The 21261-nt window shown below is 38.8% G+C and overlaps 1 protein-coding gene across 2 annotated transcripts in view; it reads right to left on the bottom strand.

Moving 5' to 3' along the window:
- Positions 1-390: 390 nt before the first annotated feature.
- Positions 391-21261, bottom strand: part of ACVR2A (activin A receptor type 2A) — a 70269-nt gene continuing 49398 nt past the window's right edge. Inside the window, exons 5-12 of one of the 2 annotated variants that reach the window (XM_030017049.1) lie at positions 19741-19764; positions 13708-13851; positions 12282-12425; positions 10385-10530; positions 9230-9344; positions 7814-7952; positions 5221-5351; positions 391-4224 (exon numbers count right to left, since the gene is read on the bottom strand). In XM_030017049.1, coding sequence (XP_029872909.1) covers positions 4030-4224; positions 5221-5351; positions 7814-7952; positions 9230-9344; positions 10385-10530; positions 12282-12425; positions 13708-13851; positions 19741-19764 — 1038 coding nt within the window. In that variant the 3' untranslated portion in view covers positions 391-4029. The remainder of the gene's footprint in view (positions 4225-5220; positions 5352-7813; positions 7953-9229; positions 9345-10384; positions 10531-12281; positions 12426-13707; positions 13852-19740; positions 19765-21261) is intronic. The other variant, XM_030017050.2, reaches the window with a different exon arrangement.

The following is a 21261-nucleotide window of genomic DNA, read 5'->3' as shown; positions in this document are numbered from 1 at the left end:
GGGGCACAGACTGGAGTGGGAATTGGGGTTGCAGCGTGCAGAACAACCACGGGGTCGCTGGAGCCTTTTGCTGAACTGGCATCCTCCCAGGAGCAGTCTGCGGCAGGGAGTCTGCCTGGGTGCTCGCCTCCGAAACCCTCCTCAGGGCACTGCTGGCTAAAAAGGAGGGGAGAGTGACAGGGAGAGGAGAGTTCTCCACCAGAAATGCTGGAGGTGACGCAGATTCTGCCTTTGCTTCCCTGCTGCATTTAAACTGCACTGTCTTTCTGCTCTCTTTTTTTTTCGGCCACAAAACTTGCCCTGCAGCTTGAGACTCACTGCATCTGCAGGAACAGCCACACATCTCCTCACCCGCAGTGTTACAGTGCGAAAAAAGGCATACGCAAGTTATAGTAGTCACATTTTTTATTTTAACTTTTGGGGGGAATGGGGGAGAAAGAGTATACATTTTTATTTGTACAATATTTAACAATCACTTTATTGAGGGCGAGGGGGGGGTTGGTTTGTTTCTAGTACTTGCAGAAAAACAGCAAGTACCCTCTGACAGTAGTACAACAACCTGTGCCCAAAACACTGACAAATACAAAGAGTAAAGTTAAAATAATTGCTTACCAAAATCTTGAGAGGTAACGAATAGTATATGGACTGAAACAGCATTAAAAAAATAAAAAAAAAAAAAAAAAAAAGTACTGCTGGTTGAGTATCTGAGGTAAATGATGTTCCATCAAGGATGCTACTTGAATCATTTTGCCCATGAATGTATATTGCAGCTTTCTGCATTTTGTACCAAGTGTTCCTAATAAAAGTAAACATATTAAAAAAGGTTAAAAAAAAAAAAAAGAAGCTGGAAAAAGAGCAAACTGGTAACCCTATTTATTCTGTCGAATGCTAATAGGAACAGGAAAAGTCTTATTACTGCCTGGTTACAATTCAGTTAGCACATTGAAAGTTGGTATTTGAAAACTACACCGACTTTTTAAAATCTCACCCAGAAGGTACGAAGTGGTGGGTTTCACTCCTCCAGGGTAGTTTCTGACCCCCCCCCCCACCACCAACAGCCCTAGTTCAACAACTCCAACAACTCCGAGGCGCGGTCTCCACTCAGCAACGCTACGGTGCGCGTGGTCGCAAGTACGAAGTCACACAGGATGCGATACAGAAACTTCTCACCCTCTCACACGACGTAAAAACGTAAGGCGGGGGCTTTTTCCAGTCCCCCAGCCGATCCGCCATCATCTTTTCAGACGACTTCGCGAAAAGCGAAGAGGGAGGGAGAGGCTGCTCCCGACCCCCTGGAGCCCACACCATCGCTACAGGACATAGAGGGACAACGCTCGCTGCCTGCTGGTAAATAATGCCAAAACATTTCCCCTAGCGCCGATCTTACCGAATCCTGCCCTCGCTTACACTTGCAAAGTGCTGCCGGCTCAGGCATCTGCTCAACTTGCACGTTTAATGCTCTAGAAGCAAAACAAAAATACACGTCAAAATGCCCCATGAGAACAGTCGTACCAGAACAGCTCGGGGGATATTATTTTTACCAATTAAAAAGCATTTTATACTATGAACATCCTTTTCACAGTGACACTAAATTATGCTGTTAAAAATCAGGAAACTCGGAGTAGTCCAATATTTAAACAATCAAGGATATCCAAAGGCAGTTTTAAAACACAAAGATAAGTTCTCTCAGATTTCCCGATGTGAGGCTTAGCCAGTGCCCCCGCGCCGTCTGCAACGTGACACCTATGAGCGACCCGCAACAACCCACGGCAGCTGAAGTTTAAAGGACAACACACAGGTGATGCGCGCCTTACAACCAATTCTGCATCAGAGCTTGAGTAACAGATTATGAGAACATCTGTGTTTACTCCATTTTTGCTAGGAAAGGGGTTAAAACTCATTGGGAGCACAGAGGTCTTCAGCGAAGTACGAATCGATTCTTATTTGTTCAGAACTCGGCGGCTACGTTCATGTCCTGCTGTGTGCATAAAGCCCCGTCCCTGGATCAAAAACGGAAGGAAAATGCAAGCGTCAACCGAAGCAGCGGCCACAAACCAGATTTCTTTCTTTTTACAGCCAAGCTGAACGCCACCGCGTTGTACCCCACGACGGCGCTTTAGAGCGGGGTTCTTCTGGCTACCTGGACCCTTAGGCACGCAGCAGGCGACGAACGGCCGGCCGGCCCCGGGTGGTCGCTGTGCCGCTGCACCTTCCTTCCCCTCCCTGCCAAGAGCACGCTGACCTAGGTCTTGTTTAGCCGAAATGCCTCCTGTTGTTCCCAGAGGTGAAGTTCCTGTACGGGTAAAACCCAGAGTAGCTTGTGGCTGTACAGATCGATTTTCAAGATAACGTTCAGAGTCAGCTCCTAACTGCAACACTAAAAGCTTCTTTCGAAAGACGCTGAACGCATGGCGTAAAAACAAAACGACAGAATACGCAGCGTACTACTAGCTAGTGTCGGTTCTGTACTCTAGAGGTTTATAAAATTTATTTTACTTGGAAGTTTGTGTAAAGGATCAAATAAATGCAGTGAAACAGTACTTCTGCGAAGCACTTTGGCACCTATCGACCAGTCACTTCGAATATAAGGCATGACTTCCTAAACTCAAAAAGAATGTTGGAGTTGTGAAAGCAATTTCAATGGTTTTCCTCATTTTTTTGTCAGTCTGTGCTATGGACATTGGTATTCGTTACCTCTAAATAGTCATTGCGTATTTTAAGTTGTAAGCGTAACTGAATTATCCCTGAAATTTGTAAGCATTTATAATCTGAAATCTGTGGCTAGAATTTTTCATATGATTCTAGGATAAACCTATGTATCACGGACATTACGTAGTACTCCGATAAGATGGCACCAAGCTTTACGTAGAGTGAAGTTGCAAATCTCAAAGCAGAGAGTAAGGAATTCGGGGTAACTGAGCTTCCTGAGGTGATCCTGAAACAGTGATACAGAACCCACTGCATACTGTTTAGTGAAACAGAACACACGCTAGGCAGACCTTTTCACAAACATAAATAGGAAAAAGACTTTAAAAAAAAAAGAACAAGAATTCAGAGCTTTCCAGTGTCATAGCTCACAGAAAATTACAAAAAGTCATGCTTAAGTTTTCAAATATTCCTCAGACACAGCAAACCTAAATAGTATTCCATTAAATAAATGTATGAGAGATTCTGGGAAATGGAGGAAAGAGAAAAGCTTTAAACTAAAAGAGGAAGGGAAATTTTGTTTCAATAAACAGCACTTTTTTTTCTTTATACACAACAAGCTAGTACAAGAAAAGGCTAAAAACACTGCTTTAGGAATGGCCATTTACTGTTGGCATGAAGCATAGCTTACCCTTTTTAAATAACACAGTGAATTTGAAATACATCATTTACAAAACATGGATCAATTTATTATTCAAATTTTGTTAGTGTTGTCAATCTCATAATTTAGCAGAGGTGGAACTGAGGTATACCTTGTTGAGGGAGGTTAAGTAATACTTGGAAGCCTCTTTGCTATATCCCACTCGATTACTTTTGTTTATGTACACTGAACAGCAGCACACTAAACATTCACAAGCTGTGTCATATTGGCATTACAATAGTCATTTTTATAAACAACAGCAAATGCAATAAAAACAAGTTACCCTTTTTTTAAATCTGAAATGAAATGTTTGATTTAAAAAAAATAACAGTAGTTCATTTAAGGAATTAGTCTCTTCTGACAGGTATTAAGAAATCTGATGTCAGTTTTTAAAACGCTTGATTAGCCAGTACAGGTCCATATTCTTCATTTAAGTTCCTTAACAGCACGTTACCCTTTCTCAGTCCCACGTCCTTCAGGTGTAAGGAGGGAATGCAAAAAGTCTCGTGGATCCGCGTTCGGGAGGAGGAAGGGGGAAATAAAGGAAAAACACCTCTTGATGATGTTCCAGAGAGACTTACCATTCTTTTCACACAGAAAACAGTAATGACGTAAGCAGTCCCCTTAGCTTTAGCAGCTCCAGTGAAGAGTCCTGGTGGTCAGTCACGTGACCAGTGCAACTATCATAGACTGGATTCTTTGGGAGGAAAGTCAACATTTGTCACCATCGTGACCACAGTCACGATGTCCTCTGTTGTTATAATGTTAGTTAGTTTTTGCATCTGAATGATCCGCTCTTCTACGCAGCCCGCTGACAACCTGGCTTCCGCGTCATGATCCCAGCACTCCTCTATCGTTTCACAAAGCATCGCCATTCCCTGCGAGCAAACAAAGCGAAGGAAGAAACAGCGGCATACACGGTCAGCAGCAAGTTTTGCCAAGGCGGGGTCACCTACCAATTCTAATAGAAAATTGCATTTTAAGGTACACCTGCCAGATTTTAACCCTTCTGGCAAACAGGAAGCTATGCCGTATTTGTTTTGAAGCCTAGCGTGTCATATGGGGCCTTACGTCCTCTTTGATTAACAACAGCGAGCAAACCCTTTTCACCGTACAATGTTGTAGTCTGCTGCTAAAGTCGAGTCATCGTGGTATTTTAAAAGATCTCGCACTAGAAGAGGTTAAGTTCCTCAGCGATCAAATTAAACTTCAATGAAACATCAAACAGTACAAAAAGGGATTTCTATCTGACAGCAGTTAACTTTTCTCCAAAGTAACACTGGGCTAATACAGCAATACGCTAATTACAAGGAGCAGATGGTGACACACACTTGGTTTTCTTGCAGACAGACAGCGTCATCTATTGTTTCTAACAACCCATTTTTCAAAAAACAAAACAAACGAAAAAAACCCCAAACAAAACCCCTGCTAGCAGTAAGCAGTGGCATGACTGCAAGTCTCTAGCCGTAAACCAGATCAGGAAAGCGTGCTGCTATTCCTCCTGAACTGATCCCAGAAATTTCTCATACGACACGCTTACCCTATGTCGTTATGTTCAGTTTGTAGCATTCCTGGAGTAAATGAAGACTATTGTTTCTTAAATATATTTTTAACATGTGCATTCAAAAGTAACTCTCAAGAATCTCTTCTTTCACCAAAAAAGTGAAAAAAAAAAAAAAAATTGCTCACTTCCAAATCACTCGAGACAGAGTATTTTAAGATTAAGAACATAGTAGTTCACAGTCCATTTAATTCTTACTAGAATTATTAAATTCTCCCTAAAAGACAGTATTATGAACACAACACAGGATTAACAAAATTTGAAATTCAAATCGTGACAGAACTTTGAAGAACTAGGTTGCATAACTACTTACAGAATGTTTTTGCCAACACTCTCTTAAAACGGGCCTCTTCTTTTTATGAACTACGACTTCCTGCATGTCTTCAAGGGAGGGATGCTGGCCAATTTCTTCTTCAAATGGCAACATGTACTCATCTACTGGGCCTAGAGATTAAAAAAAAAAAAAAGTTAAACCACCGATTTTGCTTTAAAAAAGGGGGAAAAAAAAAATAAGACTGGTATCTTAGGAATGTAGTCTGCAATCAGAATCTTAGGGAGCAGTTTACTTTCTGTTGCCATTAAAAGCTCATCCTGTGACAGGCTAGCAGCAAGCAGTGACTCAGATTTTAATGAGGCAGCAGTGGCATTTTGAGGAGCCGCAAGCCTTTGCTCTCCCGCGCCTGGCAGCCAGGCGCAGCTCCCGGCCCAGCTCCCTTTGCCGCTGAAAGCTTCGAAACACAAGGGCGGAGGGAGGCTCTCGGATCCACGGCTTCTCCCCCGCCGCCTCCAACAAATCGTGGCTTTGGTGAGAGAAATCCTCCTCCTCCTCCCAAGTTTGCTGGCTCTCTCGGTATCCGATTACCAAGCAGGCGCCCGATAGCCACCCGTGAATGTTTTTAATACCGCGTACGCTAGAGAGACAAGCCTGCCATGTGTTTCTTCCTCCGGTCCACCCAGCCCAGGACAAAAGCACTTACGTTAAAGGCTAAGCGTGATATTCGTCCTTAACAGAATCAGAAAGACAAGCTTTATATGCTGAACTATCGATTATATAATGATATGTTATTGTAATAGATATTTTGTGCTCTCAGATCAAAAGTCTGAAAAAAGGAGGAAGGGGATGACAGAAGAAATGAACAGCGTGGTGCGGACGAGGCCGATGAGACTTAGCGAAACAGACCTTCTGGAAGAAAAACAACCAAAAAAACCCAAACCAACCCCAAAACCCCACCAAACATTTGCAGAGAGAAAAACAGCAGCCCTGACTGCAGAGCTACACAAAGCTGTGATTCAGAAAGGCTCCTTCCCTTCACTGATGTCTCCTTTACTTTCTGGAATAATAACCACACATGCCAGAGAGACCTACGACACACTTCTAGTAAGATTTAGGTACGTATGTTTTACAGTACGCCGAGGCATGAAAAAATTAATACAGCATGTGGGGCTGCCTCAGAGACTTGTCCAAGATTGTGTCCATCCTGTTGGTAAACAGCTTAACATTTTTAAAAGGGTAAAGTCTCCCTAGCGGCTTCTACTCGGCGAGGAACCTCTGAAGCAGAAAAGCACTGCTTGGAGCAGAAGAGCGCCGCGTGGCCATGCGCTCATCTGCTGAGATCTCCGATACACCAGGGCTTTTGATACGGGTACCTGTCAGCTGCACTCGTAGGAGAGCTTTATGACAAAGAGCATCACTAGCCCAAGTGAGACCATCGTATTTACTTGGTTGAATTTAACCGCTTTAAGGACTGCCCTAAAAATGCAACTTTCCCACCAAACATCTTTGACCCTTGTCTTTTGACTTGGTTTTGATTAATGCGGACTTATTCTGGGCACCCAAAAAAGATCCCTATTTACCAAATTTAAAGAATACTATTCATACTTGAAACAGGGTATCGTACATCTTTTCTTGATAGCTTAAAAACTGGATCCAACGGTCTGCTTCATGAGAAAAGCAACTGTGAGGGACCCATAGCTAACAAAGTATCAGCTGCAGATTTCTCAGACATTACTATATTTTCAATCTCCAAGCTATTAACAATTAATTAGAAGTTCTGACATCTATATGAGCTGAACTAATGTTACATTAGCGGTCACAAAGAGAGGGTAGGGAGGCACTGAACTTCCATGGCACAGTCTCGCTCTGGCACCTGTGGTTAAACCAGAAACGGAGACTTTTCTACGTCTCGCGGCAGACAACTGACTTCCTGGTGCACTGAAGAGCAGCTCACCATGATTCAGGAAGGGCCAAGGCAGTATCCTGCATATGCTCATGAGCAGTTAGAAAATCATTAACTGCATCAATGCTCTTTGTAATAAAATACCTATGAAAATGCTTCATGTCTTTTAGCCTTGTATTCCTTTACTATATTGGGAACAGATCTCCGACACTAATAAGCGTCTACACAGATCTTCCACAGGCAGCACTAAAAGACAGGTCATTGTCCAGATGCTCCGGTGTACAGCAGGAGACATCAATTTCTCAGCAGGCGTTGGTGGGATTTCTTTGTTATCAAGGTTAATCTAACCTGAGCTTTTGTTTATGAAAAGAAGCAGTACTTTAAGATAAATTGGTTGGCACTGAGACTGTCAGGCTGAACTCGGAATAAATCAAACGTATTAGGTTAGGAGTTCCAGAGTAATTCTCTCTCTTCCTTACCATGACCAGCAGAAGAAATGCAACAGGTATCCGTGTATCAGAAAATTTTTACCTGGGATGCCAAATACTGAAGAGACTAAATTATAAAGTGACTACATGATGCTGACGTTTCATTCATTTCCACACAAGACCACCACCCTTTTTAAATTTTCTTACATACATATAATCTACCTTCCAATTTCTTGCTTTAAATACACTTCTCACAAATTACATTAAATATTTCCATAGATCAAATATGTTATATGCTTACCATCCGAGGCAGTACAGCGCGATGCCAATTCCCAGAGGACTAATCCCATGGCATACATATCTATTCTCAAAAACGCATCCCTTTGGAAGTTTATAGCACCTTCTAGTACCTCAGGAGCCATATACCTTCGTGTACCAACCTTGAAAGACAGGAAAGCATACAATTGTACACTAAGAATCAACATGACCACAACTACCGCTCTAGCTGGTGCCGATCATAATAATACTGTAGACCAGTACTATTTTTTGTCAAAGATTAAGAATAGCCATGGTTATCCTTGCTTAGGACTATATCTTGGAAGTTTCTTGTATTCTTATATCCAATAATAGGGAAGAGGAATTAGAAACAATCGTATAGACTGGGCCCTATAAAGGATACTTACCAAGCAGGAAAATCTGAAAATCTGAATATATTTTAAAGTAACACATTTGCATAACAAATCACCGTCATTCATTATTTTATCTAGTTGAAGATGTCCCTGCTCACTGCAGGGGGGCTGGACTAGATGACCTTCAAAGGTCCCTTCCAACCCAAACTATTCTATGATTCTACGATTCTCTTCCAGATTACAGCAAGGCCACTCTTCTTATTTCTTCACATCATAAGGGTGTGAAACATGCTTATGTTTCTCCCCATGACAGGAGCAGTAATAAAAATACCAAAGGAAGACTAGCTACCAAAGTGCAATTTATACCGGGAAAGTTAAATGAAATCACTTGCACAAAACTGTCTATTAAATGAAAACTTTGGGGATAGCCATTATTTTGACCACAGTCAACGATGAAATTATATCATCCGAATAAATCAGAACTTATATGGTGTCCGAATAAGATCTACTCCTCTATTTAAACCTTCACGGGAATAGCTGTGTTTCTCTTAAGCAGTGTTAGTAAGGTTTTATAATCTTATTGTAAGGATTTTATTTTTGTTGCTCAACCATAAATTGTGAAGTTCTGCCTAAAATTAAATATATTTAGTTTTCCAGAAACTGTAACGCTCTAAGCTCAAGCTTGTTATTTTAAAAGTACATGGTACTAAAACAGTTCCCTGTTGCATGACAAGTGCTTGATTAGTACTGTTGTCATTTCAGGAAAGTGACTGTTGCTAGGTCAGAAAGGTAGAAACTGGCTGCCAGCATCATTCCTCAATTACTGAACAGTACCTCAGAACAATTAAAATATGGCAAACCCACTCTTTCACGTCCAAATCCTCTAGTAAGAATGAAAATAAGGGGGGGGGAGAGAGGCCATGTAATGAGATGGGGGGAGGCTATGATCTGTAATCTAAAGAATTGTTTAATTTTTAGGCTGTGAGAAGAAAGCACAAATTGCCACAGTCCTTGAATGCCTAAACTATTGACTTCCATTCATATGCAGTTAACAGTTGTATCATTTATGTAAATAGATCAGTATTTACCTGTCCATGTGTATCCCCTGCAGACTTTCCAGCCTCAAACTTTAAAGCTAGACCGAAATCAGCAATACAAGCTGTGAGATTATTTTTCAGCAGCACATTCTTGCTTTTGATGTCCCTTTCAAGTTAAGGAAAAAAATTAGAGATCTAGAACATGAAATACCATATACAGTTCTAAGGAAAAAGTAATATAATAAAAAAAAGAACATTATAATATGAAAGGCAAGAAAATTATAAAGCAGCAGTCCATTTAAACAACAAAAGAATAATAATAAAACCTAGGAGTAAACTTGCACACCTTTATTCTTATAGAAATAGATGAGACAGCAATTGGAACTGTCATTCTATGCTTAGTTTTAAAATACATACAGATTTATAAGTATCTATGTTACAGAAACAGAATAAAAATGCAGTTACTGCATACTTTAATTACAACTACATTTTGTTTGTTTAAATAATAGGAAACAAAACACGCTGAAAGACAAATCTTGATTGTTTCTAACAAGGAGAAACATGATTTCCTGCAGAAACAAAAGATAATGGACTCAATCCAAGGACTCCCATCTGTCCTGTGTGTACCTCTCCCCCTCCCCCATTTTACCATCAGTCAAGCAGTTTTTCTCATGAAATTCCAAATTCTGCAGAATCTGTATTTCTCTTACTCTATATGCCTTTCATTTTGGTTTCCACTATCATTTCAGCTCCCTACTTCTATTAATAGCTTTCTATACTTAGCTCATTTAAAAAAAACAAAACAAAACAGCAATTACACTCAACAATAGGCATAAAGCCACTTACAGAAATGTTTCTGTCTGAGGGCATTCAATATTACTTAAAGTTATATGCATAAGTGTTTAAGTTGTTTCAAATAGCTACAATGCCAATTATTTCATATACTGCAGAGAGTACTTAAATAATTAACTGTATAAAAAAGAGTAATTTATGACACTAATCACAATCACCACACCAAGTTCTATAAAGCATTAGCTAGATTTTTGCTTAGGCTGAGCAGATTTTTCTTACAAGGCTCTCGATAATTCTGGAAGGAAGACATCATAGAGTAAGTATTTGAATACTTCCTATTTATCCACGTTTCATATCCTTTAGCTCAAAGTTAAATACTAACAGTCACCTAAAAATATTTTAAATATACTATACCTATGTGAGATGGCAGGTTTATGTCCATCTTTTAGCCCTGGTATATCCTCGTGAAGATAAGCCAAGCCTCTAGCCATAGTTTGAGCGATGTGACATAGCTCATTCCAAGAAACCACGTTAGCCTTGAGAAAGTCTGTTAATGAACCCTGCACAGCAAAAAAGAAAACCAATTACAAGATCAATTTCATTCTCACCTGATCATAAAGAAAACTTCTAGATGGCCTCCATCATTAAAGAACACCACATGCCTGTCTGCCTTTCTCTGTTTTCGATAGACCAGGTAATTACACACACACACACACACACAAACAACTGCTAGTTTAAACAACAAAAATTAACCTTTGCATCATCTCTAGTCCTTGAATAGAATCAAGATGCATCTACACATCACCTCAACAAGCGAACAGCGCAATGAACTCAAGTTCAGTGGCACACTTCACAACGAACTGCGCTTAACTGTCAGTGTCAGAAATGGGAGCCAGACTTAAGATATTTACATTCTTTATAAAGACAACCCTGCTTTTACAAGCGTGATTTATAATGTTCCAGGCACAGGAAATTACAAGTTAGATTCACCTTCAAGAATCTTGCCAAACTCTGTATGGCCATTCTGTAGGACCTTTAATGGCGTGTCTGTCTTTTCTTATGGACCAACAACCGCAAACTCCAGTTTTGTAACATCGTTTCAGAGTGAAATACACACTCTGAGTAAATATAACGAGATAAAGTAAAAATCATTCAACAAAGCTCTTCAAAGTCACTTCTACAGCCCACTCTATACACACATTTTCATGGATTTACATATTATCCAGTTTGTGAGACGTTACTGTGTCACATGTTGCAGTGTGAAAAGCCAATACAAAGGGAAAAATGAACAAAGAGCTGTCAAAGTGTAGAGGCTACACTTTAAAAATTAAATAGAAAATTCATATTTTCCATCAGAGTCATCTCAGATGCCATCTTTCCAACAGTAACAAGATTTTTAGAACTTAGACAAAAGAAACAAACAAAAAAAATGGCAATAACCTTTCAGAAAGGCAAATTAGTTTGATATTATCTACTTGATCGCGAAGATCTGTCAAAAAATTTCAAATAACTGGATAGTTTTAGTCTTCTAAATTATTAAAGCAGAGGCGTAAGTGGGACAAAAATGCCAGAGTGAAGAATGTAACATTCAATACTAGAAATATGATCTATGACCCAGCCTTAATGCATTAGCATGTCCATATTATACAGATTTATATTTTCTCAAATCTGTTACAGGTAACATCTTCCTAATACCTCTTTGCCTGTGCCAGTGCTAAATTTAAGTTTGGGTTGTTGTTTGGTTTTGGGTTTTTTTTTCCCCCTCTTTGTACTTACATCTCTGTGACAGTTACAGGCATTAAAAAAAAAAAAAAAAAAAAAAATCTAAGTGGATAAAACAGAACAGTGAACATATGCTTAATTACATATATTTATGTTTCTTATTGTGGTTATCACAATACAAGTGATATGTACTACTTCATTCTTATAGACGCAAATCAACTAACAAAAGTAAAACAAAAATAAAACACTACAATCTCTGCAAGATGGAATTTGTTTAATTTAGGCAGGTTTAGATGGGGGATATTCAAAAATACATATTCTAAAAAGCAAAAAAGTAGAATGAATTTTCGTTTGTTTTCTAAAACAACTCCTCCATTAAGTAAAGACTGATGACAACTTTCTCAACTGGCTGAAAATAAATTTAAATAAATTCATATCCAATGAAAAGAGACAAGCTAAGATTAACCGAAAACTATTTTGAATTTTATTTCTTAACTGTCTCAAGTTCACATTTGTGATAAATTTCTAAGGCTGTTCTTCCTCTGTCACAACCATAAAAAAAAGAAACTACATTGAGAGCTAAACATACCTTTTCATGAAATGCTGTAATTAACCAGAGATCGACATCAATGCTAGTGCCTCGTTTCTCTGCACCAATGAACTGCAAGATATTGTCATGCTTCATTCCAGGTAAACTGTAAATTTCATATTCATTCTGCCATGACTGTTTGTCCTTTAAACAGAAGAACACATCAAACCAAGTTAATACCATAATAATGAGAATAAGAGGTACTTTCCCTGAGAGAAGTTTCCTCCTACAAACTACCGTGCATTTGTAAATGATCTGTCAAAATCACTAAAACCTTTTTTTTTTTTTTTTTTTTTCAAAACAGGATTTACTACCTAAAGGAAAGAAAGCATAGTGTCTGCTATTAACATTGAGGCTCATTATTTAAAAATTACAAATGTTTAGACTAATACCAATATTTGTGCTACAAACTACTGACCTAACATACACAAAAACATGAAAAACTGTCTTTCTTCACATATATTATTTCACTATATTCACATATAGTGGAAAATTGTCTGAAAAACTTAAATTTGTTGTAAACAAACATCAACTGTTGAAAACAACCTCAACTATCACAGATACAAACCATGGAAACACAGAAAGCTGTAGATTAGCATTGGAGTCCACATAATGCAAATCATTACAATTGCTTTAGTCTTAAGAGCATGGTTCAATTTTTGTATTTCCGTAATCTACAAGAACCCCATAAAGAACCAGAAATAGGGTTTTGTTAATTAAAAATAATGAACAGAGTCTCAGATTTAATTTAAGTTGTGCTGATGGCTGAAACCAGCATAAATACATGCTATTTCTCCTAGAAGAATAAGAACCTGCAAATGTATTTATTCAGCAAGTCACCACTTGGTTAATCAGCAGAACGCACAAGCACATTTCTTCACCTCAAGTAGCAGTGGGTGTTTTTAATTAATGTAAAATCTATCCAGTATTATTGTGTATAATCACTTTGTATTCTTTAACTAGACTGGATCTTAAAATTATGAGCACAATCTATTCTAAAACGTGGCTTTCAGAGGGTACTTGCTAGGAAATAAATACTATTTCACTTAATTGAGGCATGTTTCATTGGAACAATAGCCTTATAGGTTTGCATTTCAGGACATTTCTTCTAAGTACAATTTAATTTGAAAAATCTTGATCAAGACGTGTGAGAGCTGCTTAAAACTATTCACGCCGAATACATATTTTTATGACTAGAAACATAAATTTCACAGAGTTTATGTTTCAATAATGTTTGCTGCATTAAAATACTTATTTTAATTCAATAAAACTCCACCTGCACATTTTTCAGCTCCAGACATTTCTATCTAGATTTACAGTATACACTGAAAATTCTCTAAAATAAAAGCCTCTTATTGTGACTAGAAAAGCTGGTTTAACACTACAATATTACAAGCAACACAGGACACTAAGAACTTCTGCTTACCTGAATAGGGAATATTTTGACCGCAACATACTCATTCAGCAGTTGAGCTTTCCATACACAACCAAATCTTCCCCTAGCTTTGATCTCTAGTAACTGCAATGGCTTCAAACCCATCAATGGTGAAGGTGGTGGTGGTCCAGGATCCTGAAATCAGGTTAAAATTGTTAATTAATTTCGCTATTATATGTGCTATCTATGATGACGGTACTAGAAATAAAGGCTTGTAAACTGGAAAAGACTTGTATCACGTACCCAACCCCCCTTGCAACAAATTCCCCCAAACAAAACAGAAACAAAACAGCAACCCTTCTCCGCAGGAAAGAAATGAGATTGTAAAACATGCTCAGAATTAATGTGCAAGCAACAGCATAACAACAGTTACAGTATAAATCTGTCTAACCAGGTGTAAAAGCACAGCAGAAATTAAGGAATAAAGATAATCAAGCTTTACTTGTTACTTTTTTTTTTTTTAAGAAAGAGAACTAAAATCAGCACCTTTGATACGTTTATTGGGGTTTTTTGACACAGGTGTGACCTGTTTAATCGTTTAGTTCAACAGCCTGGTGACTTGACTCTACACAGCCACAAAGTCCATCCATCTCCACGGGACTGACGCTGCATCCCGTCAGCCGGGAAGCAGAAGATACCTACGTTAGCAGTGTGGCTGGGGGCAGCGGTGCAGAGCCGAAGTGAATCCCCTCACCGCCTGCAGTTACCACGTACTGGTTCAGTTCTCACAAGCCACCGTGCTGGTACCAGCACACCAGTACTTCAACAACTCCGCTGCTTACTGTGCACGTAAGGTTGCAAACCAGTATGTAGGCACGCCATGCCGCTACAAGGTTTTCCGGTACGTAACTAACATTTTTTTTCATCCAGAAACCACCGAACCACATGCACAGTGCAGACATTTGGCACAGGAAACCAAACATCACCATCTCCGCAGTCAGCCACCCAAGCCACACGAATGGCAGTGTGAGGAACCACAGCATCGATGCTTCAACCTACTGATCCGCTTCTACTGCTCCCAACGTTTGCTAACGTGGATAGCCAATATGTTACTGAAATGCAAGTACTTGGCTGTAGCCCAGACACAGAACTGGAATTAAATTTAAGAGATTATCTTGTCATATCTTACTGTATTTGTACTTTACTGAGGGGCTAGCCCAACAGTTCCTTTTCAAATAAGCACAAGCTGGGAAGTACAATTGCAAGTTTGATAGAGCTTCCATACAGCTATCCATATAATCACCAGTCTTACTAGAGATTTGAACAAAAATCTCCCTTTCTGGGGAAGAAAATGTGACAGCTTATCGAATATCTTGTTTTTTTATAGTTTATATATCCCTTACATATTCTGTATCATACATATCATCTGAACATAACAAGTAGATTTTCAACTTTACTGCCAAAGACGTGCTTCTTTCTGGGCTGTCCTCTCCTCTCCAGTCTACCACGTTAGATTAGCTTGTACCTATGTAAGCTTCTTCCCTACCATGAATAAATGCATCAGACCCATTTACATATGCCTCTGCATCAAAGAATATCACCCTATGCACAGAACCGGAGAAACATGATCTCTTCTGTCTGATCCCTGTTTTCTGCAGGAAAATAAGTCAAGTTCTGGTCTGTAGCGGTCACTACGCAGAATTACCAATACTGTCACCACGAGATACAGCTCCACCTTCCTTCCACACACACCCGTATCAGTTTAAACCACAACTTGTTCCTCAGTCCAAATCACTACAGAGAACAGCAAATGTCAATCCATGCCAGCAATGACAGCGTGGGGGCAGGCTGCTAGACCACAGATGGGAAGAGGGTGAACGGCTACTTGCCGTGCAGGTCTGTGGAGACCGCAAAATTGTACCACAAGTCTCAACATTACATACGAAAGAAACAAACATGCAAATGAAAATTAGGTATCACTTTTAAATATATCCATGCTGCAGAATACAACGAAAAAAACCCTGAAGTCTACTATTCAAAAAACCCTCCAAAACATGGCTTCTCCATTTTTTTCCAGTCACAGCTGTAATGCTATTTTAAAGAGAAAGAATGAAAAACACTGGAGTAGCTGCTTCTACAAAACAAATGAGAGTACTCAATAGTTAAGTATTTGAGCACTTTGGTTAGCAACATAAAAGTCTTGTGCATGTTAAAGACATTTTCTGAACAACTGTGGGTTTAAGTATACTTTACTATTATTGTGAGAATGGATACAAGTGTTTCTGTATCCAACACAAATTTTGAGTAGTTTAAGCGCAGGAACGCATAACCATTCCCTTACTTCTTATTAAGCCACAAATACATCCTTCAAAAAGAACAAGTATCATAGACAGACAGATTTATAGCATTTGAAACTGTAACCTAACTCCACAAATTAATAACTGTAAAAAAAAACCTATTCAAATTAGAGACACATTATAATACTATCCTCAAAGAAGTATGAAATCCTCTCACAAATATGACAGCGACAGATGCTTAAACTTGTTACATCAAAATTGCTGGGTTTAAACTGGACAAACAACAATACAGAAAATGAAGTTTAAGAGTTAAGTTTTCCCTCCTGTGCTGCCTTTCATTCAATGCCAAAGCCCTTTACGAATATTCCAGGCACCAGGGAAATCACTGTCCTCAATTTGTAATAGTTAGTTACAAACAAAACTAGAAACAAGATGCCCAAATTTACTCATAAAAGCCTACTTTAACTTGTAAAAAACCCCTATTATTTTTAAGAATCCTGAGCACTGTGTAGCATCTGGGGATTTACAATCAGTTAATTCGACAATTTTTTAAAGTTTTGAAACTGGCGACTTGCCTAAAATAAGAGAACGATTTGTGGGAAGTAAACCCAAATCTCACTTTGCTTTAGCAGCTAGAACTCCCCTTCCTTTCCATACCCTCCACCCAAAAAATCTGCTGGCATTTTGAAGCACGCTATGTGAATTTCTTCTCGACTGTCAAGCAAATGACCACTTACTACTTCTCAAAGATTTGATGAAAAAAATTACAGCATCTATCACATGAGAGAAAGCAGTAACTCCTCAGTGAAAAGTGGCCAGCGAAAACTGGTGCTTCTTACTTTCACATTAGGCTACGATACTTTTCATATACCTGAATTTCGTATTTCCTAGAAAATCCTGGCATTTCAAAATATTTTCCCACTGCCTTATATAGCAACCTCCTGTGGTTCCCTGCACATTTCCCTTTCGTGTTGAAGCATTTCTATGAAGTCAAAACTTCCGGCATGCTTATGAAGAAGCAACACACCCACACACACAAATCAAAACAAATCCTGACTTAAAATGGAAAGTATAATTGCCTTCTGCTAACGTAACTAAAAAGAATAGTTTTCCAGGTTTTTTTTCTTATTTTTTTCCAAACAACTTTGTTAAAAACAACAGACATTTACTCTAAAACTACAGGTACTATTTTTATACAGAACCATTCCTTGACAATGTTTTCAACTTGCTCTACTTCTAAGCAAAAATGTTTAACATGCCACAGGCATAATTATTTTTGTATGGCTTTTTAAAATCATCTCTGTGGCGCCAAGGATGATGATATAATGTGAGTAAAGATATAATGTGGATATATTAGTCTAACAGCTTGCCACAGCTGTCAAAAAATACAGGCCCAGTTTCCCATTCCCAAGCTTTCCCTGTCCCTTCCCTTGGGCTGATTCTGGTGCTTGTTTGACTGCACAGCAAATCAAGGCAATACACTAGATTGCCAGAAAGCTTTTATTTATTTATTTATTTTTAAAATCAGGTTAGTTTTCTGATAGTTTAGCAAACTGAATCAGTTTGCAACAAGGTCCCGGTTAACATAAAAAGCACTGCAAGGCAGAGGGGAAGCAGGGCACTCTTTTTTGGGAGCAGCGAACCACTGGCCCATGTAACTTCATCCCAAGTGCTCCGCCATCTCAAAGACACGCTCTGTCCTAACTCCGGGGCAATTAGCAGAGGCAGCAGGAACACTCCTGCTGCACAACCACCTACTGCCAGATAAAAAGCAGAAGCAGCTATGTCGGCAGAAAGTACTTGAACTGGCTGGGTCATACGATGCATAATACTCAAGACAACTAGGCTTTACTCTTCCCATAGCTCAAAGCCACTGATCATTAAACCCCTAAGTTTGGGTTGTATGGTGATCTCAAAATGATGGACATCTCATTATGGTGTACACTGTAAGGTTTTTAAATCTCAAACAGGGCTTTTTGGTTCTGATTTTTATAGCTGGGAGTTGCAGTCAGCTGTCAGGTAGTGCATATTAGTCATACTGGAAAAAGAACAGAAGGAAAAATATTAATTGAAGAATGGTAACTTCCAGAAACAGGTTTCCCTTAGTGTCTTCAAGAATGGTTCTCAAGATCTGAGAGAAGCTTAACAAACACGGAACTACAAATCTAGTAAAAATATGACAAACTGAATAGATTGTTTAAAGACCTGCCCCAACACAGTCTGTCAGCACTTGAGTTTATCTCCAGTCATGTCTCATATGGCAACTGAATCAGGTGATTCATCATGTACAACAAAGGGAAAAAAGACCAATTATCCAAACGGGATTGTACATAGACGCATTTATCCTTCCTGACTCCAAAATATAAACAAATTCTCAAACTTCCAGAGCACACGCAAGTTTTCTTTGTTAAATGGTGCAGTATTTCCCCTTGGTTACGTTTATGCTACAGATAATATTGCAAATATGGTTGACAAGATCTCATTGAAAGAGCCTGACGACGATCTTGGTTGTTTCCTCCCTTTCTAGTTTGGGACTGGCTCATTTTCAGCCAGATCATCTGTAAAGTTAGGATCCAAGTACAGTAAAAGGAGTCAGAATTCTTAAATTTTGTAGTTATTCTAAAATTGACTCTATGATTTGTATCAAACTACATTTCTTTTAAACGGTGACAATTTTTCTCTTCTTCATCCCACAAAATCCTCTATTTTACGATACATTGCAGACATATTCCCCAAAGTAATATAAACAAAGTATTTCCTTGTAGACAGGACACTTCTTCTTCTTCCCTAACTGAAATCACAGCATTTGAAGCAAAACAGTAATACAAATAGAAGGAACTCTGATAACTCTTTACAGATGCAAGATATCCAGGAAAATATTTAAATAGCACCATTATATTTTCTTCTAAATTACATTTACAAGACATTTCAGCTGTTAATTAGAGACCTATAGAGACAATGGAAATTGAGCTTTCATGTTACAACACAAACCTTGACTTTTTCCATATTCAATTTAAAAACCTAGCAATAATAACCAAGTTTCTGAATTAACACTCTTCAGTTACTTGTAGTTTCACATGCAGTATCAGCAATTTAATAAAAGTAAAAGTAACTTCTGGCCAGTGAAAAAGTCGAAGTAGAGACTTAATAGTGAAAGAATTTTTTTCTTCAGGCAATCTATTTCTCCAAGCTCCTGAAGGACACAAAAAACCATCACATCACCCAGAATCACAAGATGAAGACCACACACCTCCAACAGTTATCAGCAGTTTACTGGTGGGAGATGACAACAGATACCCAAAGCCAGGACAGAAGTGGGCAGGACGTGTCGTTTACTTCCAGGGCAACCCACCAGAGCGAGACTGGCAGTCCCTGCCGGCTGGACTGCTCCCACAGCCCGAGACTGAGGTCACCAGCAAATGCTGTACTGGCAGAGCCCTTAGCACTGCTCATACAACGCAGCACTAGGGTGGAAGTGACATAAACCAGCTAGTCTGCAGTTGAAGAACCACAAACTGAGTACATCTGGTGTATTTCATTATCAGTCCCTGCAGACATTTAACTCAAAAGCCTGAGAAGCTATAGTGAATTTAAAAAAAAAAAACCAAAAAACCAAAACAAAAACAAAAAAACCCTATGAACAGCAGACTAAATCTGTATTTTTAAACTTTGCATGCTTACAAATTTCTTGTCCAAAAGGCTGAAAAAAAAATAATTCATACGAAAACAACTTCTTACATGTCCACAGAAAGTTCCATAACCATGAACAAACATCAATGCATCTTACCTCAATCATTATATGAAAGGCGTGCTTGTAGAGAGGGGAAAAAACACAGGCAAAAGAAATTACTATTTATACCAAGAATGGGATGAAAAAACAGCTTATAAGAAAAGAGACAAAATCAATTGTTCGTGAAGTAACAACAAAAATATTCATGGAGATAGCAATACTTTCTTGTACTAATAACAGATCATTTAAAATAAAATAATCCATCATCGATATGTCAGCAAAGAAAAATGGGCAAAAAAAAGATTATTATACAGACCATCACCTGAACTGATCTTATTACTGAAACCAGAATTGTCCATTGTAGGTGTATAAACAGTCATGTTACTACAAAACAGTATATAAACACATGCAGAAAATTAAACATACAAACAAAAGTTATGCTCACAACTGTACAGTAGAGGGCAGCGTTGTATTTTTTAAAATTCGCTGCAATTAGTAGCTAGCTGTGGAAAAGGAAAACTTTTTAATGTCTAAGTTACAGCTAAACCATATAAAGAAAGAGGTCATCATATACTAGGTCTATATTACTAAATTTAATCAATAAATCTGGCATGCTAGAGGTGTAACTAGAACAAGTGAACTTGAAAACACTATATCCAGCATATATAAAGGGAAATTACAATACTAACGATTCTTTCAAACAAGTCACATGAGTTTACAGCCTGTGGAATGAAATCCATTATAAAAATCTAAGTCCCAGAGCACTGTTACCGAAACTTAAAAACACATTTTAATGATACACGCTTGTTTCTGCTACTTTCATCTCTTTTTTTATTGAACAATCTCATCGCCCCTCAAGCAGAGAAGCGCTGAGACACCTTTGTTCCTCCTCCTGTACTTTTGCCTCAACCATTTTCTTTGTCCTTTATAATTTGATCAGATAGATGTTGCAAGAGCATGAAATTCAAACACTTGAAGTATTCACCTGCCACGTAACAGCAATCATCCTTTTCTTCACCCTTTGTCTTCACATTCTTAGGATGCTACAGAGCATACAGCCAACAAGAGGCTTTTCTCTGCACTTGAGAACTGTCTAGCACACACTTCGCATTATCTAAATAATTAATAATAGAAGGACTGAAGTATTTCTTGAAGGCCAGATTAGTTGGGAGTCAGATTTTTAAGTACTGTAATAGAGCTTGCTGCCACTGACAGAGCACTAAAGAACACTGGAGCCCAACAGGATCACTCCTCCTCTCGCCGTCAGTCAGCAGACCACTGGAGATGAGGGTAATAGCCACACCAAGAGTCTGAAGCCGATTCTTGCAGGACCTGTACAGCCTGCAAATATTTTGGGGCACTTCAGAAGGGGAAAAAAACCCCAACCCTACACGAAACAAAAAACCCAAACCCTTAAAGTGGTTTTCAGAGCAGCTGATCATCTTTGCCTTCAAATCTCTTTGAGCTGGTGGTTCCAGTAGAATGGCAGCTATTCCATGTATACTGAGAAAAACTTAGAAGTAAGATTCTGCAGCACAAATGCCAAAAACCACGAGCACAGTTACTTAAAGAAGTTCC

The sequence above is a fragment of the Aquila chrysaetos genome, chromosome 6 (genome assembly GCF_900496995.4).
Source record: "Aquila chrysaetos chrysaetos chromosome 6, bAquChr1.4, whole genome shotgun sequence".
Taxonomy (NCBI): Eukaryota; Metazoa; Chordata; class Aves; order Accipitriformes; family Accipitridae; genus Aquila; species Aquila chrysaetos.
Note: the sequence above shows the minus strand (reverse complement) of the source record. Positions and strands in the feature narration are given on the sequence as shown.